Raw genomic sequence first — 23262 nt, 5'->3', positions numbered from 1 at the left:
GAAGGTATGGATCAATGGGCAGCCTCCTTTCAAGAGCTGGCACTCATCTATAGCACTGTTCCTGTAACCTGGCACCCCTCTTTCCTTTTCCCGTCCATAATTGTGTAAGGTGGGGAGGTCACTTTCCTGGAGGGTGGGGCCCTCAAAATAGATGTGGTGGGGGGCCCATATTAGGACAGGAGGAGACAGTAGCTGTGCAGTGCTTCATAGAACACACTTAGCTGGTTTTGCTCTATGTGCTCCAGACCCCTTTGCGTGTAGGTCTTGGGTTTCGGGCTGTTTATAGCCGGCAAAGCCCTTTATGGTTTCAAGGTCTCATCTGTAAAATGAAGGGGCTGGGTGCAATGAGATCTAATGTCCCGGTGCAGTGCCTCTGGCAGCCTGGGCCCGGTGCGTGCCCGCCCATCGTGGTTACCTCTGGCGTCTCCCTTTCACCCCGCCCCACCCATTTTAAGGGGTCGCTCCGCAGTTGGGCCTGAGAGCATAGAACGAGCTTTTTCCATACGCCGCTCGTGCGTGGCCATGACGTCGCCTTGGTCCCGCCCGCTTCGGGTGGTTACGCTAATGGCCACGCCCCCGTGCTGACGTCACCAGCCCGGTTCTCTCCGGGGAGCGGCGGCGGACGCGCGGCTCCCACCCCCTCCCTCTTCCCGGGTTCTCCCCTCCCTGGTGGCGGCCGCGGTCCGACACTGCAAGCTGATGGCCCGGGTCCCGAGTGCGGGCTAGCGTGCCTGGGTGCCCGGCCATGGGCTGTATCAGCTCTGGGAGCCCGGCGGGTCAGGGTAAGAGGCGGAGGCCGGGCACCGGTTGGGGAGTCGGGCTGCGACTGCCGGGTGCGCGGGCCGCGGGTGGGTGGGGGCCTTGAGGAGGGGTCGGATGTCGAGAGAGGGAGGAGCCTGCACCGAGGAGGCGGGCCAGGCGAGAGGAGGAAGCAGGCGCGAGCGGGGAGGGGGCTAAACCGACTTGGGTTCGCTCCCTTGGCCTCCCTGCTTCTGGGCTCTGCAGGGCAGACTCGTGTCTTTCCGCCTGGATTCCCACCGCTGAGGGCAGGAGGCGCACGGCCTGGGGAGGGGCCAGTCAAGCCTCCTCCGCCCATGGCGACTGGCCTCACACCGGTTACATACACTTGTCTCACCGTCCTGGGAGTGGCCCTATGCTGGGAACCTGCCTCTCCCATCTGTGTCCCAAGCCCCTTACGCCTGCAAACGGTCAAGAACCCTACCAGGGAGTTTTTGATTAAACCTTACTCCGCACTTCAGAGTCAGCTGGTGGATGAAGGGGACTGAGGCCTCACTTGGGGCACCTGTGAGCACCTGGTCACCTCTTACCTCTTAAAGCTCTTAGTTCTCTTCCCCCACATCCAACAACAAAAAATCATCCTACCCTGTGGAGGGAAACGAGCGGAGAGGGAGGCCATCAGGGCTTCCTTTCCACAACTGCTGACCCTTGCTTGGGCCTTGGTTCCCATGAATGGTAAATGCTGGGGCCTGGCCTTAGTCCTCTGCGTCTGAGGTTGGCCAGCTTACTTTACTCCAGTGTCATGGATTTCTCCACGCCTAAGGCCAGGCAGGGACTTGTGACGTTGAGGGCAGGGTTTGAAATAGGTCCTGGGTTTTCAGGGCAAATGGTCAGTCACACAGGCCTTAAGTGTGGTTGGTACTTGAGGTTCTTTGGAGCTAAGACTCTAGCTGAGATTTGTACTTTCCTTGGGCTCCCATGAGGGATTCTGGGATTTGTAGTCCTAAATGAACCTCATGGCTTTTGAAGCTGAGAAGCAGCAGGCTGCTCTGATTCCTCTGGCCCTGCTAAGGCTTGGAGTTCTGGAAGTCATTCCCTCCTGTAGTCGGGAGAGTTTGGCTGATCTCAGGACTGGCCTCAAGAGCCCTGGTTAGGTACCAGCTGGGGGCCAGGGATGGCCTGTAACCTTGTGTCTTCCTTCTGGTTGGTAGCATTTCTGGGGACCACCAGCTGGCTGAGGCTCAGGGACAGAGACGGCTGCTCCAGCTAAAGGTCAGTTGTGATATATGTTGCCTGTTGGCACTGTCTAGGGGACAGGCCTCAGCTCGCTGAGCTCCAGAGAGCTTGGCTGGGCCTCTGGCACTCCCACCTCCTCAAAGACACGAGGCAGGCATGTTCTCCTTATGTGTCTAGGCACAGGTTCCAAGTGGGGAGGGGACTGGCTCAGCATCCGGAACTAAAATAGGAATAGAACTGGGAGCGGAGCCTGGAGCAGTTCTGGGCTTTTGGTTGTCTGCATCAACACAGCTAGCATGCCTATGATTTCTGTGCTGGGTAAAATGTTTCTGTGGCAGCGTGAAGGGCCTGGAGGACGATGGACTTGTCAGACAAGTCGCAGAGGTGAGACCAGGGGCTGTAGATGTGATCTGGGAGGTGATGGGAAGCTGAGGAGTAGGGTGCTCAGGTGGCAAGAGGAAAATTACTCTGGCTTCGATATTGGGAACCCGGCTGAAACAGGAACAACCAGCCTGGGGCCAGACAGGGCATCAGGGAAAAGGCTTGGGGGACTGGGACGAAAGTCGGAAAAAAACCATGGGGTTGTCAGGAAAAGGGTGAAGAGCTGCATACCAGGTGAGGCTGGCAAGAGCAAAGACCCAAGGAAGGAAGGCAGCAAGCCTGCAAAGGGTCTAAGGTGGTGGTGGGGAGGGCGACAGTCAGGGGAAAGGGAATGATGATGATGGTGGAAGAATGAGTTGTGCTTTCCAAGAGGAGTGGGTAGACTGAGAAACTGAGAAGATTCAGAATGTATGAAAGCTTAGGTTTCATCCTAGGGTTTTGATGGCAAAATATCTCCAGAAGAGGAAGGTGGCCAGTGGCTGCCACAAAATGGCCCCAGGGGCCTAAAGGTCAGGGCTGTGGGACAGGGGCTTTCAGAGTTGTGCACCAGGTGGTTGCTGATAATTTGGGAGATGGAGAAGGGGGTGAGGAAGAATGATATGGCCACACCGGATGAAAAGGGGGATCTTGGCAGAAAAGGGAGCCCAGCTGAACAGCCTTTCCACCCCCCCGCAGTGGCCTCGGACCCCGCGTGGGCTGTGGAGTGGATCGAACTTCCTCGGGGCCTCTCTCTGTCTTCATTGGGATCTGCTCGGACCCTTCGAGGCTGGAGCCGGTCCTCCCGCCCTTCCTCCGTGGACAGCCAGGACTTGCCAGAGGTGCTGGACCCCTTGGTGTTGGTGGCGGGGAGGGGGGCCACGTCCACGTGAAAGTGATCTGTATCTCCCACCCCCGCCTCGCCAGCCTGTTTCTGGCTCCCTTTGCCTGTGAGCGGAGGCGCTATCCGGCCGGGAGCGAGGCCGCCCCCGCGCCGGTCTGCTCTTCTCGGCGCGGTGCCAGCGGCGGGCGGGCTGCTTCGCGCCTTGGTCGCTGACGTCAGCGCATCCCGGGCTGTATCCCGGGAGACCCTGTTGCATGGTGATGGGTTGCCAGGGAGACATACACCTTTTCTCGGGGCCTGGGCCGCAGCTGCGCGGAGCGCCAGCACGGATGGCGGCGACTGTGGGGAGTGAGGGGAGGGAGGGTGAGCGAGCCAGGAAACACCCAGCGGGTGCTCCTCCCTCCAGGCCTGGCCACAGGCTACCAGCGCCACACTGGGGGCCCTGTCAGCCAGGTACTGAATGGCAGGGACAGAGGGTGGGCCTGAGGTCAAGGGGCAGGTAGAGCCCCTCTTGTGAGGAGTGGAAAATGATGGAGGAGAGCTAAGCAATGCCTGGGAGGGGGCGTGTGCTTCCGACTTCATGTATTCGCTGAGGGAAATATTTGCCAGGGGCTTGCCAGGGAGCACTAAGCCAGGTGCAGGGTGGAGGTAGGAACCCAGGTGAATCAGACTCAGGCACTGGCATCTGGAGATCCCTCGGGAGAGAGGCAAGGGCGATGCTGGGGTGGGGGCGGGGTTGAAGAAGCCAGAGAAAACTGTGAACTGAAAACATAATAGGAGGTGGCACTTGAGTCACCCCTTCAATGGTCGGGAGCGTTTTGTCAGGCAAGGATGGGATTCTTAGCCCAGGGGAAAGCTGGGTTCCCTGGCAGGAAGGCTGCTTGCTGACAGGGAAAGTGGAGATGTGGGGTTTTTCTGGGCAGAGATCAGTGGTGGATTCCAGCCTGGCCTGGGGCAGGGGAAGGAGGCAGGGGCCTCTGAGAATGGGTTACTTCAGTGCCTGGCTGTGAGCTTGCACTTCGTTGCATAGTGGAGGAGCCCAGAAGAGATTGTAAATAGGGACATATTCATGACCAGTTGCACTCCAGGAAAATTGTTGACATTTACACCTTGCCTCGTTCATTCAGCCGATGTATTTTGAGAGAGCGCTCTGTACCAGGCACTGTGCTAAACGCTGGGGTACAGCAGTGACCACAATAGACGGAATTTCTCAAAGAGCTAAAGAACAGTGAGGGAGACCAACAAGAAATAAGGAAACACAAACAAGAGACCATAATTACACACATGGGGTACTTTGATAGAGGATGCTGACTTCTTACAGACGAGAGAGAGTAGACAACAAAGAAGGGTGGTCAGGAAGGCTCTTCTGAGTGAATAATGTTTTAACCAAGACCCAAAAGATGAGAAAGCCAGCCAGACATGGACAGGGGGGAGGGGAACACACATGAGGCTGAGAAAATGGCATGGAGTGGGAGGAGCTCAGGGGACCACCACTTGGGTTAATCTGGGGGGTGGGCATTGAAGACTTGAGGAAGGGCAGTGGCAGTGGGAGTTGTATTAGAGGATGAGGGTTGTATTAGACGCAGTTTGGAGATGGAACCATTAGGCCTTAACATAAGTAAAACGGCAGAGTGGATGGTAATGCTGAGGTAAGTAAGCATGACGGGACAGTTGATGGGAATTCTGTGGTTTGGAGCCAGATTGAGTGGGAGAATGGTGGGGTGAAGCAAAGTAAGGAAGTCTGGAAGCAGGGCCAGCTATGGGGAGAAGGTGTTTGGTTTCGTTTTGGTCATGCTGAGTCTGTGGCCTCGGTAGGCTCTAGAAGCAGCTAGAATGTGGTCTGAAGGCTTAAAACGAGGAGAGGAGCAAAAGAGAGGGGACCTAGATGCCACACCCTTCTCCCTTCTTCTCTTCTCAAAGACCCTACTCCATGGTTCTTTACTTCCCAACCTGCCTCCTTCCCTTCTGGGAGCTGGGAAGGTGGAGGGTTAGCTGAATTTCTGCTCCGTTGGGCCTGACCAAGTCTCCATTGGTCCCTGGAAGGATACAGTTTGCTGGTCCAGTCTTCTTACCGTTTTACATATCGCAGCAGCTATTGGGACACGTGCTACCCTGCCATCTCTTACCAGCTCCGATTTCCCCTGATGCCTTGGGGGGGTATGGGCATGTGGGAGGACACTGTTGTCAGAGGAGCACTCACCCTGATTCTGTCCCTCAAGGTGAATGTTGGAGACACAGTCGCGATGCTGCCCAAGTCCCGCAGAGCCCTAACTATCCAGGAGATAGCTGCGCTGGCCAGATCCTCTCTGCATGGTATGCACCCCCTCCCATGCTCTGCCATTGGGTCCTGTCTTCTCCCTTTCGCACATGCCCTTGGGGACTGTATCCTGTGAGGTCTTGCGGGGATCTCCCTTTTTCAGGTAAATCCCAGCCTCCTCCTCCCACCCAAAGGCACCTGTGGAACTTAAGTACCACCACCCTTCCACTTCCTTTCCAGATGCTCCCTGGCCCATGCTCTTACCAGGCTTCCTGACTCTGCCCCACCTCCAGGTATTTCCCAGGTGGTGAAGGACCACGTGACCAAGCCCACCGCCATGGCCCAGGGCCGAGTGGCTCACCTCATCGAGTGGAAGGGCTGGAGCAAGCCGAGTGACTCGCCTGCTGCTCTGGAATCTGCTTTTTCCTCCTATTCGGATCTCAGTGAGGGTGAACAAGAGGCTCGCTTTGCGGCAGGTGGGTGACCGAAAGGGGATCAGCCCTGCCTTTGTCATAGGGATGCTTTCTCTCATCTCCTCAGGCCTGTTGTGGGGGTTGGAGTCTTTCCATATCCCTTTGTCTTCCCTCTCCTGTCTCCAAGCTGAGCCCTCATCTTAGCTCACCTTCTCTGCTAATGAATTCCGGTCGTGCCCAACAGGAGTGGCCGAGCAATTTGCCATTGCAGAAGCCAAGCTCCGGGCATGGTCTTCAGTGGATGGCGAGGACTCCACTGATGAATCCTATGACGAGGACTTTGCTGGGGGAACTGACTCAGGTGAGAGGACATCCCATGCCAGTGCTGCCAGCTGGGGTGGACCTGCCTGACAGGCCCTGTGGTTCCGAGCTCAGCCTTCGGAAGGGGAGAGGAGTGCTGCAGACTCTGTGCTGGCAGTCCTTGACATTCCCGGGCAGGAGGGCTGTCCATGCTCGTGGGTGGGCAATCAGCAGGTGGAAATGGAAGTTCCTTTCCCACAGGTGCTGAGCCTTCTCAGCCTGTCTGTGCAGTTTGGCCTTGCATCCTCAAAAAAAAACAAGCCCAGAGACCTCACCAGCACCTATATGCTACTGTGTCCCTGGGAGGATGTATTGTACCTTACCTCTGAAATGAGCCCCAGTGCAGCAGCACAGCACCATATGGGGCTGTGGCCCCAGGCAAACAGGAAGGCTTGCTGGGCCTGGACCGCCCGCGGAGCCACGGGCTCCAGCTTAGCATCGTCACATTCCAGCTGAGACCTGACTGGGGGCCTTTCTCGGGGCCATTGCTTGCAGAGGGGACCCTGCGGGGCTGTGCAGCTGTGCATGGCCCTCCTTTCATCTTCCATTTTCTGGACTACACAGCTGACTTTCTCTAGCTTCTGGACTGAAGCCTCCAAGGCCTCCATCCCCACCTCCCCCACCCCCTTTGCCTTTGAAATATAGGCCTGCACCCACTCTCACCCCTCTAACTAACTGACAAGTTCTCAGAGGTGGGCAATACATTAGAGCAGGTCGGAGACTGTTTCTGTGGTCCAGAGGGGACTGGTTTGGATGACTGAGACCAAGACAGACCTGAACCACAGCATTTTTGTTTGATTGAGTTCCAGGCCTGCTTTGACCCCTGGTATAACGACTAAAATTTATCCAAGGCCACTACTAACCCTTGTGGAATCTTTGTGCAAATGAGAAAGGTACCCCTTTCTCTGGTGGGCACAGCCCCATGCCAGGGCATGCTGCTTGGTGAGCAGAGGGTGGGCTGAAATTCAGCCCTCACTCACTGCCTTGGACAGGCTTCCCTTGTGCAGCAAACAGTCTGCAGGACCTTGTATGGTGTCCCTGCATTTATTGCTTTCTTACTGTGTGCCACTCTCTCAACAACCCCATAAGGGAAGCAGATTAGAAGCTCCTATTCACCATTAAGGAAATTGAGACACTGAGAGGTTAAGTGACTTGCCCAGAGTTTCCCAGCTCCTATCCGCCCCCCCCCCCCCCAGAGCTGTGCTGAGGATAGAATGGGGAGAATGTGGCTTCTAGTTTGTCCAGTTAAGATGGGGCTAGAGGGCTGTCTTCTTTTCTCTCCCCCGACAGACATGGCTGGGCAGCTGCCCCTGGGACCCCACCTCCAGGACCTCTTCACTGGCCACCGATTTTCCCGGCCTGTGCGCCAGGGCTCCGTGGAACCTGAGAGCGACTGCTCACAGACCGTTTCCCCAGAGACCCTGTGCTCTAGTCTGTGCAGCCTGGAGGACGGGTTGCTGGGCTCCCCAGCTCACCTGGCCTCCCCGCTGCTGGGTGAAGAGCTGCTCCTTGCCAACCTGCCCTCCAGCCGGGAAAGTGCCTTCCGCAGCCTGGGCCCATTGGAGGCCCAGGACTCACTCTACAACTCTCCCCTCACGGAGTCCTGCCTTTCCCCCGCCGACGAGGAGCCAGCTCCCTGTGAGGACAGCCAGCCGCTCTGCCCGCCACCAGTGGGCAGCTGGGAACGGCAGCGGCAAGCCTCCGATGTGGCTTCTTCTGGGGTGGTGTCCTTAGACGAGGATGAGGTGCAGACGGAGGAACAGTGACCTGGATCATGCCTGGTGGTGGCATGTGTCCCCTGGCTACTGCTGGGGGTAGAGCCTCTCTGCCCAAGTGTGGGCACGAGGCTTCCAGCAGAGCTCCAAAGCCTAGAGGGCTCCTGGGAGCACTCCGTCTTGTTGTGTGTTTTGCATGAAAGTGTCTGGAGAGGAGGCAGGGGCCAGGCTGGGGGCGCATGTCCTGCCCCCACTCCTGGGGTTTGCCGGGGATTGCCCGGGGCCCCTGGGGCATGGCTACAGCTGTGGCAGACAGTGATGTTCATGTTCTTAAATCCAAAATGCCATATACATATTTCCTCCTTGGATGATGTGAACCTGAGGGGTGGTTGTGACGGCTGTGTGGGATGGAGCTGGAGGGAGCCCGGCCTCCCCCGCTCCCCCTGCCTCTCTCTGCTTCTCTCCTCACCTCTACATCCACAGTGCAGTGCTTGATAGAATCACCCCCACCCAGGGAGCCGGGAGCCTACGGATTGAGCCATCATCCCCCAGGCCCCCCTCCCTGCTGGGCTCGTGCTGTGCTTCACCTCTCCATCGTCTCTAAATCTTCTTCTTTTTCCTAAAGAAAGAGGGGTCTTGGTCTGTTCTTTCAGTCGGATCTTCTCTGGGAGGCATTGGAATGATGCAAGCATGTGCCGTCCACCCTTTTCCTGACCACCCTGACACGGTCTGGGCCCTTGCCCAGTCCCTTGTAGGAAGTATGGGCAGGGGCCTGGCAGCTCCCAGCCTACCGTGCTGTCACATTCAACGAGTTCGGTGGGGTGGAGTTGGAAGAAGGGATGGTTGCTAGTTGTGACTTTCCTGTTATTCCAGAGAGGGCCACCAGGGGGCCCCACCAGTGGCCAGGCAGTTGTCTGCTGATGCCTGAGCAGGGCAGGAATTGTGCCAACTGGTGACCGGCATGAGGGAGCGTCTCTCCTTGGGGAAAAGAGGGTAGTGCCTTTCTTGGCTGAAGGAAAGTCCAAAACTACAGTACTGGGGGCCCCTGTTCCAACCAGGGTGTTGAGGACCAGGCAGTGGAGGCCGCTGCAAATCCTGCATTCCGTGGACAGCAGGCTCTGGAGTTTTATGGCTGTGGGGGTGTGGGTAGCTGCAGATTTCAGGCCTTGTAGGCTTCAGCCGGTGAGAGGTCCCAAGGTAAGAACAAGAGCTGATGGGCACAGGTATTCTATATATAAGTGGCTCATTAGGTGTTTATTTTGTTCTATTTAAGAATTTGTTTTATTAAATTAATATAAAAATCTTTGTAAATCTCTATATACATCTGGTCATTGGAAGTTCCAGTATAAACCCATCTTAGTTCTACTCCTTTTCACCTTCAAAGGGGCAGCAGGGATCAGGCGGCCCCAGCTCCCTCCTGTCAGGGCAGTGCCGAGCTCCCTGCCTTGGCTGCAGGTGGGCGCTGGGTCAGGTTCCAGGAAGGGGGAGGAAGAAGCTGGTGCCCCATCTGGAAGGGGGCTGGGGCTCTAGCCTTTGGCTGCACCTGCCTCCTTCCCCCAGGCAGAAGAACAGGAGAGCTGCAGGATCTGGGCCAACAGACACAGCCATCGCCATCCCACGCCGCCCATTGAGGGGCTCACTGGCACTTGTCGTCACTGTCAGAAGGGCTGCCCTCGCGGGGAAGGCCGTGGCGGGAGCGGGGCCCCCAGAGGGCATGCACCTCAGTGGTCTCTGTGTCACTGCTGCTGGTGGCACTGTCACGGAAGCTGGCGAGTGGTGGCCGGACTTTCACGCCCTGTGCTGTGACAGAGCCCTCAATAGCCTTCCGGAGCTGGAAAGGGAAGAGGGTCAGATGTGTGGATTCGTAGCTTCCTGCTCAGACTCCTGCCCAGCACTTCCCCTAGATAAGCGGGTCATAAGCCTCCACGCCATTTTGGAAGTAGACGTGGCTTAGATGGCCACTATCATCTCACCTCCTTTAGGGTGACGATTCCAATGAGTCTGCCAATACTGGTGACGTAAGCATGGTCCACTCCCAGCAGTGAGAAGATGGTGTGAGTCTGAAGGGTGGGGAGAAAATACATTGGACTTTATTCACGAAGGGAGAGGGGAGAGGGGCCCGGGTCAGGGTGTTGGGGGGAAATAGAAGGGGTGTCATAGATGGTGTGGAGGAGGGGGCAGGACCCCTGGAGAGAAAGAACAGTGAGAATGGACAGCCAATCCTCAGAAACTTGATAATGGGACACTTTATGTTGCTTATGTTGATGAAGAAGTGGACAGAGGAAGGAGTCTTCATCCCATGCTACAAAGGAGGATGGTGGAGGACAGAACAACTGTTCAACTATGACATCTAATGAACGGCTAGGCACCCAGCTAGGTCTTTCTTACATTAGCATTTAGTTTCAGCTCTGTCCTGAGAAGTATGATACCCATTCTACAGGACAGGCAGCATGAGGCTCAGTGGTGAAGTGACTTGATCATCAGTAAGAAGGGGCCTTGGGCCACTGTTCATCACTCTAGAGGGAGGATGTACAGCCCGAGTGGTCCTGTGCAGATGTCCGATTAGTCATGGATATATCCAGGCAGGGGGGAGGGAGGGAGGGAGGTTCCCACCCCCTAGGGGCACTGACCCTGAATCGTGCGCCTCTCACCCCACCTTGGTGGCTGGCACTTGCTTCCCCTTTGCCCTCAGCTGGCAGGCCAGTTAAGGAAGGTATCCCTTCACCCTGGCTCCAACCCTCCAATCCTGATCTCTCATAGTTTGCCTTTTTTGGGGCCCAAAGCACCCCAGGTCCTGTTGAGATGTAGCTTGCAGTCCAGGGGACAACAATCTCCCTGACCCTCTCATGTTTTTCTTGTTTTGGGCCCTCCTCCAAGCTTTCAAATGTAATCACCAAGGGTTCAGAAATTGTCAGCCAGTTCCCCTTGTGCTCTAAGTGGATTTTCTTGGGCCAGATGTCTTGAAAAACACTCTACTGACTCAGCAGTTCCTGGAATTTTTGGCTTATCATCTATCACACTGTTTTGAGTTTACTTGTAAGCCTCTTGGCTTAATGTTTGAATCAAAATGGGCATTAATATCCCGGCTTCTTGAATACCAGTTACTTAGAAGTCATTGTCTTAACACTTAAAATGTTTTTCTTACACAGTTGCTGAATTCTTTAGGACAGAACTTCCAAAACTTCCCTAACTTTCTCCTTCTAAGGCACGACAATACATACGCAAGGAACTAGAAGTTCGGTTTTAGCATAAGCTTTTCTGTGCTCCTTCAATACCTATGTCATAACTGTCATGTGGCCTCATATCTAACTTGAATCCTACATGTTACAAGCTATCTTTAATTTCCTCATCTGACTTCAGAGGGAAACCTGACTTTAAAAGATTTCCTATTTTAATAGTCCCTTGGCTTTGTCTTCTTGTGGTTTAATAATCCCTCATCTTTTCCCAAGGATCCTATTAAATCATTTCCTGGGATTTTCGATTCTCTACAATCCTAATCAGAGTGAGCTTCTGGCAGGCTATATCCCTTTTAGGTTTGCAAACCACTTGTCCTGGGCAGTCACCAAGGCTTACTGATCTGCTTCCTGAACATCCTGGCCTTTCTCCTCGACTCCCTCACCATCCTCACCAGGACAGGGCTGTAACACCCGAAGGGATTCTGCTTTCTGTCTTTCTTCCCTCCAACTTGGCGCTGCCATCCTATCGGCTTTCTCAAACTTGAGTTAGAGCCCGGACTCTCCAGAATGGCCCATAAGATCCTTTCCAAGCCAGGCTCCCCTGGTTCCAGACTCACGTAATCATTCATCCTTTTCTGAAAGCATCGACTTCTTCCATACTTCAGCCCTTCCCTCATTCCACCACCTTTGAAAGCCTCCTATTGTTCTCCTCTCAGTGTAAGTAGTAGCAGTAATAGTACTAGTTCTGAACATATATTGAATACTTACTATGTTCCTGGTCCTCTAAGTGCTTCATGTGGTAGCAACTCCTTTAATGCTCAGAAAACCCTATGGTGTAGGTAGTATGATCCCCATTTTACAGATAAGGAAAGTGAAGCACAGAAAGGCTAAGAAATTTGACAAGGTTACACAGCTAGACAGCAAGTGGCATAGAGGATCTGGGTTCAGCCAGTCTGGCCTGGTGTTGGCACTTGAACTTGCCCCACCTCCACCCACTGCTTCTCTGTGGGTGGCCTCTGAATGAATAAGGTTCTTAGCTGGTATGGTGATCTCCAGTTGCACAGGTTCCTAAATAATCTCCAGTATATTCTCTCTCTCCCCTCTAAATGTTCCCCTCCTGAACTTAACTGGGCTACTACTTACTCCTCAGGCCTGCAAGGATGTTTTGAATTCTAATCTTTTATGTTCTTATCGCTTCCAGTTCTTTGTACTTTTGTTAGTCGGTTCCTCAAAGGCTTCTTCTCTTCCTCTGATTTTTAAGTTTGTAACAAACACCTACTTTGTTCTTTTTCATTTTAATTTAGTTAGACACCAGGGAGCTCATCGGAGAGCCTGTATTTCTTGGGCTTGGGAACAGTGAATCGACAGGGAGAGGAAGAACATGGGTCTGTGAAAGAATCCTGGGACTGGGGCCAGGGGATCTGGCCTCTGGGCCGGACTCTGCTGCACTGACTCAGGCAAGTGACCTCGTCACTGCCTCACTTTCTCTGTGTATTAAAATGGTTAAATCCACAGGCTTCTGGGTCAGACCATTTTGGATTCCACGTCTGATTCTGCTTCTTACTAGCTATGTGACCTTGGTCACCTTGTCTAATTTATCTGAATCTCAACGTCCTCATCTATAAAAACTGGAATATCATAATATTTTATAGTGAGGATTAAATTAAACATGTGAAGAGCATAGCCCAGTGCCTGGCACATGGCAGGAACTGAAAAAAGGTCAGCATCATCATCATCATCATCATCATCATCATCATCATCATCTTCATGTGATGTTTGAGGACTAAGTAAGATGGTGGAAAAGCTTTAGCGGTTTTAGGAACAAAGGCTTTAAATAAAAGCCAAGTGTATCATTCTCAGGCCTGTCTCCTTTTTTTCTTGCAACTGCAGTTCCCCACTCACTTTGATCTGAAGTCTTTACCCAAAGGCTTGTAAGTTCTTTTATTAACGTTTTGCTTTTTTTGTTTCTCTTCTGTCCCCTGTCCTTCCTGCCCAGGCCCTGCTTGTCCTCAGAGGCTGGCTCTCAGGCACAGCTTGTGTTTAGGCTAGCAGCCCAAGCTACAGACCTGGGCAATGCTCCCCCACTGTTCTCCACCCCCATGCCTCGGGTTTGCACATTAAATCTAATAATTCAGCTAATTTACCCCTTGGTTTCTGCCTGCTGCTGGGTGTGCCTGAACTCCCTGCCTTCACTTAGAAGCCCAAAGGTGCCCAGTGACGCCACAGCCCCTTCATGTGGAGCCCCTGCCCTCTAGTGTCAGCCTCACCCATCAGCAATCTGTCTGCACTCAAATTTTCTGTCCTTTTCTGCAGGCCGTTTTGCCCTTCTGCTGAGCTGTTTTCCTACGTCTCTACCAGTTTTCCTTTGGCCTACAGACTTTCTGGGGTCTGACATTCCAAGCCCCCCACTGGGCGTTTCTCATCTTTGTTTATCTCTTCTCTGCAGTGTCCCCACCCCTACTTGGATGTTTGTTAGATTGTTTATTAGATTTTCTTATCCCGCCTGTTTCTCACCCATTTTTTTCAGCGTGGGTGTATCAGCGTCGTTGGGTGCTGGCAGCCTCCTGCCTAGCTCTGACCCTAGCCTGGCCTTCTGGCTTCTACCCAGCTCGAGCCCTGTCTTTATTGCTGCCTTGGGCCAGAATTCCCTGGGGGGCAGGCTGAGAAGAGGAAAAACGATGCCTGACTCCACCGCAGGCAGGAGGAAGCTAAGGGGGTCTGGCTCCTGGCCTCCCATCGTTTGGAGCAATATGTTTGAACAACATCTCAGCACACAGCCCACTCTCTGCTGTCCCTTCTTTTCCCAGTGGTTTGAGTCCAAACTTGTGGAAGGACCTGATCCCCACCCCGTGCTCCCGACAGCCCGGGCCAGCCCTGGGTTGCTGGGCCTACCTTGTGCAAAGAGGTTCGCTCCACCAGCTGGAAGGGGGCAGGGTCAATTTTGCAGTCACTGAAATTGACAGGTTCGTCTAGTTGCTGCTCCTCCCACTCCAGAATCTGAGGGTATGAGACTAGGAGGGTTAGGGAGAAGGTGCCAATAGCGCCTTGCACCTCCCTGAAAGCTGGTCTGCCCTTTTTCCTACCCCGTGGTCCCTCCCATGGGGACAGCAGCCAAGATGATGACTGAACACAGCCCAGAAGAAACAGGGTCCAGAGTCCAGTCACACCTTACCTCCTCAGGGGTCATCTCGCTTTCCAGGTCTGAGTCGCTCTAGGAGAGAGGAAGGGGGGGAGGCTGGAAGCTGCGGCTGGGCAAAGGGGGTGTGGCCCCCCAGTGGGGGACGTTTACTGCCTAGACAACTGGCTTGCCCTGCCTAGTGCTCCTGAGTTGGAGAAGAAAGGGGGCCCTTACCGCCAGGGAGATTCGGACCCGCTTCAGCTTGCGCTTGTCACAGGAGTCTGACTTCTCCAACTGTTTGAGCCAAACAGGAGAGAAAAGGAATCGATGTTATAGGAAGGAGGGAGGTGAGAGGAATGGTGAAGCCCAGGAGGAAGGGCGCACGCCAGGGACAGAGCTGGCATCTAGGAGGGCAGAAGGGCAGGGAGAACGGAGGCAGGTGCTGCAGGGCTAATGGAGAGGTGATCTGAGCATCAGAGAGCTGGAAAGAAAGAGCTAGACAGAGAGGCTCCAGCCACTCACCTCTGAAGCAGCCTCGGGGGGTGGACTGCCACAGAAGAGGCTCCTGAGGGCAATGCCAGCCTGCTCCACATTCCCTGTGTTCCCAAATACAAGGCCCCGGGGCAACGTCATCTTTATGGGAGAGGTGAAGAGGGCAAGGGGAGAGGAGGTTTCCTGCTTTTACACCCCTGGCCTATACAGGCAGCTTCTTAGCTGGGATGTGCCCCAGCCAAGAGGTGCGTAGAGACCCTTGTGTGGTTTCAGGGGCTGGGCTCTAGTTCTGTTGGAGGATGGAGGGAGGTGCTAGTGGGAGCTGGGCTCACCTGGGGGACTCTCCCCAAGGCTCATGGAGTTGCTGGGTCCCCTCTTGAGAGCAGGCTTCAGGGGTTTGTGAGTCTCCCCCCGGGCTGCAGGGAAGCCTGAGTCCTCTGTGTTCACCTGCACAGGTAGGAAGGGGCTGGTAAGTCTGTGGCTACCTGTAGGTTGTCCTCCCGATTAGTCTATGCAACCACATTGAGAAGGAAATTTGTGTGGCTGTGGGGCTTTCCCCTCACCTGGAAGCGGACAGAGGTCTCAGGGCTGGGGGCACTCTCCGGGTCGGGTGGTGGAGAGGTCTGGGCAGCTCGACGCTCCTGCATGTGCTTCCGCCGGCGGGCTGGGCTCAACTGGGCCCCTAGCAATGCCACTACCTGTGAGCGCTCGATGGAGCCCAGGAGGATCATGGACTCTGGATAGAGCAGATGGGAGGACTCAGGACCCGAGGGTGAGGTCCTTCTCTCACACTCAGAGTGGGGCCTTGGACACAGGCCACACACCAGACGGAAAGCCCTGACTGGCAAATGCTGGCCATTCCCTTGGGACCACGGGGACTGGTCCTGTTCCCTCCCCCTTCCTGAACAGCGAGGCTAGGAGATGTATAGCATCTGGGCCCCCCTCCTGGTCTCACCAGGGGACTCTACTAAGGCCAACATGCGGCCCTTGGTCCTGTGTAGCGCCAACCGCAGATCCCGGAAGGTGCAGCTGAGGGCCACATGGGGAACGTCTCGAACCATGATGTCCTCCACTCGCACCCGGTACTGCCTGCGGCAGAGAAAGGCACTTGGCTTGTGATCAGCATGGGGAGAGCAGCCTGGAGCATTACCATCCCAGGGCCATAAGGAATGCCCCAGCGCCCATGGGGACGGAGGCTAAGGGCCAACGAGTACTCCCTGCCTTTGTTTGGGTCAGGCAGGGCTCGCCGCAGCTCCCCCAGGCTGTGCAGAAGGGCAGCTCTGGCCAGGAGTGAGCAAGGGGGCCGGTCTCCCAGCTGCACTGGCTGAGGACCTTGCTAGAAGAGGGTGTGAGGGGGGTCGAGGACACCTGCCCCTCACCCACACTCCCCTTGTCACACGCCCGGCCCTCCGTACTGGTGGCGGCCCCAGCCCAGCTCAGGCAGATAAGGCAGTTTCTTGATTCGGATGATGCTGTCGTAGAGTGAGGGCTGGAGGCTCTGGGCCACGGCATTGGCCAGGATGACGGCGATCATGACCGGCAGGATGTGAGCAATCTGTCCCGTGAGCTCAAACACGATCACAGCCGTGGACACTGTGTGTGTCACTGCTCCTGCCAGTGCAGCCGCCCCTGGGGACAGCCACTTTCAGTCTCCTCAGGGTACCCAGGCCCCAGACAACCCTCCCCACCCAGGGACAGTCCTGTGAGGGCCCTCAGGGCCGCCCGGTACAGTCCTGGGGCTTGGGCTTCTGCGGCGAGGGAAGGCCAGGTTTCTGCCAGCAGGGGGCACCAGAGTCTCAGACCCTGTGGCCTCTGCAGGGGTTTTCAGGACAGATGGCGACCTGGAGTACTCACCCACCACTGCATAGCCTCCAGGCACAATCCGATAGGTGCTGCTGTCCGTGTGAATCCCATCTGGGAACCAGGCCGCCATGCTTTCGCCCACCAGACGCCCAAATGCCGCTCCTTCAGGGAGGGGGTTGGGAAGAGAAACAGGTAGTGGAGGGGGAGGGTGGGGGTACTAGAAAGAGAGAGGGTCAGAGGGTAGGGGAGGGGGGCCAGTGGGTCATTCAGTGCAGGGGACAGCCCTGTGGGGGTGGGGGGTGGGGCGGGGGCTGTGCCAAAACCCACACCCCGGCAAGGGGTGGCCAGAGGGTGGGAAGGGTGCAGGCTGGGAGAACAGGCAGCTGAGGACTCACCAATGACAAAGACAGGCATGAAGGCCCCACAGGGCACGGGGATGGTGGTGGCCAGTGCAGACATCCAGAACTGCAGGCAGGAGGTGGTTCAAACAGGTTGGAGGTGCCACCTGGCTCCAGGAAGCCCCCAGCTCCACCAGAGCAGCCTACTTTGCATTATCAGGTAATAAACGTCCAGCTATCAGAGCCCCCCAGAGGTGAAGGGATGGGGAAGGGCTTGGGAACCAGATGGCTTGGGTTCCAGTCGTAACTGTGCCACTCGCTGTATGACTTCGAGCCAATTATTTAACCCCTTTGTGTCTCGACGTCCAGTCTTTAAACCAGGGGAACTGATAGTACTTCCCCATATTAGGCTTAAAGGAGTTAATGTATGGAAAGTGCTGAGGACAGCGCCTGGTCCTCAGTCAGCCTAGGTAAGTGTTAGATACACCTCTGTAAGGAGCCCCACCTTCATGAGAATGAAGATGACCAGGGTGAGGAAGACGTTGGCACGTGGTGGGCTCCAGGCCTGGGAGGTTCCGGGTGGTTCTAGCTCTTCCACCAGGCCCTGGCGGACCCACGTCCGGTTGTCAAACAGTGTGACCAGCGTCTCTTTCTGTGAGAGCTATAAGTGAACAGGGTGCCTCAGGCTGGGGAATGAAGGGGAGAGGCCCCTCAGAGAGCATGGGCTGTTGGTTTTAGAGGGGATGCATTCCAATAGAAAGCACAAGTTCCTGTTCTGCCTGGGATTACCTGTCCAGCCATGAACTGTCCCAAGCCAGGGGGGAAGGTCAGAGTGGAGATGAGCAGGGTCACCAGAGCCGGGAAGAGCAGACGTCTAGAGAGAGAGATTTCACAGCATCAAACATGGGTGGTACATGCACTACAGGTAGAGACTGGGTGCCCTCACACACCTCCAGGCTGAGGTCACAGCAGAACCTTGGCTCTTACACGAAAGAGCCAAGGTCCCCTTTGCTGTTCACTGTATGACGGCCACGAGGGTGATGGCATCCGGGGTTATTATGAGCCCAACCAACTTTCTGTTGGCTCCCGACTCTCTAAGTGGGTAGCAGTGACAGAAAGTCCATCGCCAGCTCTCTCCTGGACACCTCTGAGCTGTGTCTCCTCCCCCTGCCCTCAGAAGCCCTGGCTCAAGGGCACATTGTGTGAAAGTGTGGACAAGTTTCTGCCTCTGTCTGTTTCTCTGTGGTGACTTAGAGCGAAGGTCAGTGTTAGGGGCAGCTGGGGTCACTTATGAAGTTGACCGGAGGTGCTATAGGGAGCAGGTTCAGTTGGCTGCCCTTTCCCCAAAGGACGTTAGTCCCAACAGAAGGCACGTCCCAGGTCTCCCCATTCCCAATCCTCAGGGTCACAACTGAGAGCTGTACTCCAGAGATAAAAAAAAAAAAAAAAAAAAAAAAAAAAAATCTCACCCGTCTCCACGTTTCACTGGAGGAAACGAAGGCTCACATACTCTCCAGGGAGCACTGCTATCTGTGCCAGGCCAAGTGCCTAAGGAAGCCTTAGTCTTTCATCCAAAATGCCCCCCTGCCACTGACCAAAAATTCAAAAGTGCCAATTTTCCTATAATTCATATAAGAGCCAAAATGTTCAATCCGCCTGGAAAACACCATTGGCTGATTTTTCTGAGTGAAGTGCAGGTTTTGGGCCACTATATACCATCTTACTGTCACTGCCCGCCCCCGGCCCCACTGTGACCCTCATAGCAGCCCAGTGGCCTAGAGAGGAGCCCAGGGCCACTCACTTCCTCATGAGGAAGCGGTTGATGGTTTTCTGCTTCCGCATCACCTGAACGATCTTCCGGTTCAGGTAGACAAAGAGTGCTCCCCCGAAGCCGCTGGCAATACTGCAGAGGGAAGAAGCATGCGGGTAGATGGGGATCTCCCCTCTCTCCCGTCTCCTCTCCAACGTGGCGCCGCTCCCTCAGCTCCTCACCCTATGACAGCGAAGGCCGGGAGCTCCTGGAGATCGAAGGGAAAGTCCAGCCGGAACCGGGTTTTGAACAGAGCAGTGATGGTCTCTGAAGGGAAGGCAGAATAGCAGAGGGAGGGAGGTGTGATGTCGAGCCCCCCGAAGCCATCTCGGGGCTCTCGTCACCCCCCACGACACCCCACCTTCATCACGGTTCCAAACCGCCAAGACCCGGAAGATGAAGGCACTGAAGGTGGCAGCAAAGAAGCCGCGCCAGTAGTTGCGCACGGCGAAGAAGGTGGAGGTGACCTCAATACTGAACAGGACCCCTGTGAGGGGCGAGAACACCACTGGGCGCTGGGGCCTGGCCTCAGGACTCAGACCGAGGCGGGAGGGCACGGGAGCTGCGGCCAAGCGCGGGGCAGGGGCCTGGCCCGCGTGTACCTCCGATCGGTGCCGCGAAACAGCAGCCCACGCCCACGGCACACGCAGCGGCCAGCATCTCGGTGTTCCGGGACTCGTTCTGGCCAGAGTGGTGAAAGGGGTGTCAGCATGGGCTCAGCAGCCCACCCCTCCTCTGCCTTTCCCCCGGGTCCCCCTTACCTCATAGATGCCCCCAAAGAGGGAGAGGAACTTGCTGAGCAGGGCAGCACACATGCTTGCTATATGCACAAAAGGGCCCTGGGAGGTGGGGGTCTGCAGTGAGTGGGGAAGGGGCACACCCCAACCCTGCCCTGGCTTCTTCCTGCACCAGGAGGGCCTCTTTCATTCCCCAACCAGCAGTTACCTCTTTGCCAAGGGGCATCCCGCTGCCCAGAGCACAGGTCAGCCCAATGACCTTTGCTACAAAGGTCTTGAGGGTGAGGTATTCCTTTAGCACCACACCCCGCAAGATGGTCTTCATCTCGGGGATGCCGGACCCTGGAGTGGGTACAGTCCCAGGAGAGTTATTTGATGTGCCCATTTCAGGGGGTTCCACCTCTGCCCTCCCCTCCTCTCCTACTGTACCAACAGCCTGAGGAGCCAGGATCTGTGTGAATCCCGCTGAGAACGTGATGAGGACAACAGGATAGGTGACCCAGGCCAGGTACTGGAGGAAGAGGCTGGTGTTCAAGCCCCGGGACATCCACTGCTGAGCTGTGGGGAGAGGACATGTTGTCGGACCTCTGGTGTGGATACCCAGTGCCCGCCTGGCCACTGGGACATACTGATATGATGCACTGTCCAGGGAATATCATACAGAACCTCGGTACAAGGAGCAGGGAGGCGGCCCTGGAGAGCCTTCACTGGGACAGAGATCATTGTAGGTAAGAGGGTCATTGGAGAGCGGAGGCAAGAAGTTGCGGCTTATGGGAGTGGCAGTGATTATGTCTGAAGATGGGCATTCAGGCTGGCCAAGTAGCCAAGATACTTGGACAAGTGTGGCACAGAGGAAGCAGAATGGTGCGTCCCAGCCCTCCTTCTGCCAGCCCTTGTCCTCACCCTGCAGACAGGCAGCGATGGCATAATCCATGGCCCAGCTGACCAGCGCCATGAGGAGCCCCAGCAGGACCAGGAAGATCCAGTCTTCACCAACTCTGGACACTAGGAACTTATGGCAGCGTACGGAACAGACTGGGAGCAGGAAGGGAAGAACGGTGGGCTGTCACCAAAGTGCTCCTACCCCTGCCCCCCCAGCCCCAACGGGCAGCTAGAATGGCCTCCGTCCCCCTCTGCACAGTACAGCCAGATCCCCTGCCCCAACCCAGGTCTCACTGCGGCACCGGGCACAACGGCTCTGTCCATATTCCAGGAGCTCTGGGGGAACCCGTGGGGACAGTGGACCCCTCCAGGGCTCAGGCCCTCCCAGGCGGATCCGAGCAGCTTCCTCTTTGGCAAAGGCCCCAAGGTCCTGGGTATACCGGCCATACATCTGAGTAATGGGAAAGATGGGGGTTAGCAGACATGTGTGGGCTGAGTGGGGATGCAGGGAGGGCCCCTGGGGCCTCAGCTCCCCTTCTCCCAGCCCCTACATTATATACCACCTCTTGAACCCACACTCCCCACTTTGGCTTGGGGTGTGGGAACAATGCACATTGCAGACTGTGGGGGCTGTCTGTCCTAGCCTGAGTGATGGAGACAGCCAAGGTACAGGAACACAGCTCTGGGGGGTGGCAAAATAATCAGTCCTCTTCTCACTGAGGAGGAGTGGGAGGGAAGGCCCCAGAGGAGGAAAGATGGAAAAACCTAACACAGTCTGAAAGTGGGAGGAGGGAAGGTCAGAGAATAAGAGATGGTCAAGGGCATGTGGGTAACAATAAGGGCCTCAAGGAGCTGGGGGCAGCTGAGTTGGGCCTAGGAGCAGGCAGCGCCCCAATCCTTATCACGTTCCTGCTAGGCCTCTGGCCTGTGACCCACTCAGCTGCACCCCTCCCACCTACCCTAATCCCCTTGTTCCCATTCTCCACCCTTAACCCCCACCAGTTTGCCAGCCCAGCTGGGAGTAGAAAGTCTCTCTGGGTAGGTGGACAGTTGGTGGCCTCAGTCCACTGTGGAGCTGCCTTGAGTCCAGTGGTGGGTGAGGGGGACAGAAGAAGTGGTGGCCGGGCTGTGACTGCGGAGACTGGGGTGATGGGGTGGGAGAGTCTCTGAGCCAAGGCTAGACCAGCCAAGCTGGGTGTGTGTTGGGGGGTGGGGAGTAGATTCCGGCTGCCACCCGCAGAGCTTCAGGACACAAAGGGCTCCTGTTGGGGCAGGGGGTGGGGAGGGAGGGAAAGATAGGGACAGAGAGAGAGAGAGAGAGAGAGAGAGCGCGAGAGCAAGGAAAGGGAAGAGAGGGAATTAGGGAGGAGAAAAGGAGGAAAGAGAGGCCAGGGGAAGGTGCAGGGAAGAAAGAGGAAGAAGGGAGGAGGAAGGGAGAGAAAGAAAGTAGAGTATAAAGAGGCAGATAAACAGTGTCCGTTGGAGCTGGGAGGTGAGCCTGTGAGAGAAAGACAAAGGGATTGGGGAGGAGAAGGGGGAGAGACCAGAGCAGAGAGTGCCCGGGAGAGAGCTTGACCCTGGGAACTCATTCCAGAGATAGAGACCCAGGCGAAGGAGATGGAGGTGTGCTGGTGCAACAGATAGACACCATTTCAGAGCCAGGTGCCTGGCTTCTGTGACCAATGCCCCACTGTCAGCCAGTGCAGAAGGACAGACACCTCCCCGCCATGTGAAGGCTTGCCCCTCTACCCTTGCTCCACCCCCACCCCTGCCACCTCTCCCTGTCATCCTGTTCCATCCAGTCACTCCCTCTCTTAACTGGGCAACTCCCAGCCTCAATTACAGCCCAGGCCCCCTCCTCCTGGAGAGGTTCCCTCCCAGACTCCTTCCTGGGCAAATTCCAGAACCAGCTGTTACAAAGGAGCCACAGGGCCCACTCCCTTCCCTACAGTTTGGGTCCCCCACTCCAGTGACTACAAGAAGGGGCAAAAGGCTTCTCAAACACTAAGTTACAGAGGTGGCCATGAGTCAGCTCTGAGCCCCAAGACCCCTGCTTCTAATGAGGTCAAGGCACACCCCTGGGGTGGGTGGGGGCTGGCTACTCAAGAGTGAGCATGGACAAAGGTCCCAATTCCCACATCCATTCCCGCTTGACCCATCCTCCCTAAAGCTCCTGTCCCCTAAGGTGGCAGGCCACTTTTGTTCCAGGGAATAGACTGAGGGGTTCCTGCCAATGCTGGGTTGCCAGCCTCCAGGGGTAGGGACTGGGTCTAGATTTGGGTCTGATCATCTTTCTGCATATACACTCCTGTTTCTATGCCTAGCACAGTAAAATGCACTTCCTGGGAACAGAGGGAATGTCATGGATGGTGGAGATAAGAACGTAAAGAGAGAAAGTTCAACAGTGTGAGCAGTGCTGGGGAGGAGTAGTGGGGTGCTGAAACGGCTCAGGTGGCGAGGGGGAGGAGCAAAGAAAACGTGGGGGGGAGTAAAGGGAAGGACACCTGGGACAAGTACCTGATGTCCTTGTCCTATGCAGGTCCCCAGCCCCGGCCAGAAACCTGCATGCAGTTTTCCACCCCTTAGTCCTTCAGCCTCAGTTTCCCCAGCTCAGAAGGCTGGGGCGAGGTTTGGATAGGCCCCCCGGTCCTCGCGCTTCCAAGGGTAACCCGAAGCAGCACTTCTGGAGCGTACACTTCAGAGCTCGGCTCGGCTTCACTTACCAGGGTCTGCTCGTACTGCAGCGCCCGCGGCTCCATCCCTTCCTCTGCCGCGGCGGCCGGGGCGGCCGCCATCTCCGCGCACAGCCCTCGGGCCTCCCACTGCGGCTCGGGCTCCGGCCCGGACTCGGCTCCCAGCCCTCAGAGCCCGCACCCGCACCCGTCCGGTCCCCGCAGCCCGGGCGGCCAAGTGCAGAGAGCCTCCCGCTCTCGTCCCCTCCTCCGCGGGCGGGCAGAGGGCGGTGCCCTTCGCGGTGCTCCGCCCG

At 56.1% G+C, this 23262-nt stretch overlaps 2 protein-coding genes across 5 annotated transcripts; one reads left to right on the top strand and one right to left on the bottom strand.

The window, feature by feature from the left end:
• Window positions 1-583: 583 nt before the first annotated feature.
• Window positions 584-9225, top strand: FAM131A (family with sequence similarity 131 member A). Of its 3 annotated transcripts, XM_081079948.1 has the most exons (7): window positions 584-782; window positions 1950-2010; window positions 3031-3173; window positions 5395-5488; window positions 5726-5908; window positions 6090-6206; window positions 7496-9225. In XM_081079948.1, exons 4-7 carry the CDS (start codon window positions 5419-5421, stop codon window positions 7969-7971), a joined length of 846 nt encoding a protein of 281 aa, XP_080936074.1. In that variant the 5' UTR covers window positions 584-782; window positions 1950-2010; window positions 3031-3173; window positions 5395-5418; the 3' UTR covers window positions 7972-9225. The 3 variants fall into 3 exon arrangements, with proteins under 3 accessions (XP_080936074.1, XP_080936073.1, XP_080936072.1); XM_081079947.1 differs by lacking the exon at window positions 1950-2010 and having other exon boundaries at window positions 598-782; XM_081079946.1 differs by lacking the exons at window positions 584-782; window positions 1950-2010 and adding an exon at window positions 2200-2358.
• On the bottom strand, window positions 9149-23230 carry CLCN2 (chloride voltage-gated channel 2). 2 transcript variants are annotated; one of them, XM_081079926.1, is made up of 24 exons: window positions 23000-23230; window positions 20571-20727; window positions 20298-20429; window positions 19824-19952; window positions 19603-19736; window positions 19419-19496; window positions 19260-19338; window positions 19019-19144; window positions 18840-18924; window positions 18649-18750; window positions 17637-17721; window positions 17353-17508; window positions 16905-16974; window positions 16561-16671; window positions 16122-16335; window positions 15662-15795; window positions 15270-15442; window positions 15039-15153; window positions 14737-14810; window positions 14449-14508; window positions 14269-14307; window positions 13989-14093; window positions 9894-9980; window positions 9149-9751 (listed from the first exon to the last, which is right to left on the bottom strand). In XM_081079926.1, the coding sequence occupies exons 1-24, from the start codon at window positions 23069-23071 to the stop codon at window positions 9557-9559; spliced, it is 2712 nt and encodes a 903-aa protein (XP_080936052.1). In that variant the 5' UTR covers window positions 23072-23230; the 3' UTR covers window positions 9149-9556. The 2 variants fall into 2 exon arrangements, 1 of the variants encoding a protein (XP_080936052.1); XR_013995364.1 differs by lacking the exons at window positions 9149-9751; window positions 9894-9980 and having other exon boundaries at window positions 13995-14093; window positions 14737-14847.
• Window positions 23231-23262: the final 32 nt, after the last annotated feature.

The sequence above is a fragment of the Rhinolophus hipposideros genome, assembly GCF_964194185.1.
Source record: "Rhinolophus hipposideros genome assembly, chromosome: 2".
NCBI classification, from domain to species: domain Eukaryota; kingdom Metazoa; phylum Chordata; class Mammalia; order Chiroptera; family Rhinolophidae; genus Rhinolophus; species Rhinolophus hipposideros.
This window is presented reverse-complemented; position numbering and strand designations above follow the sequence as displayed.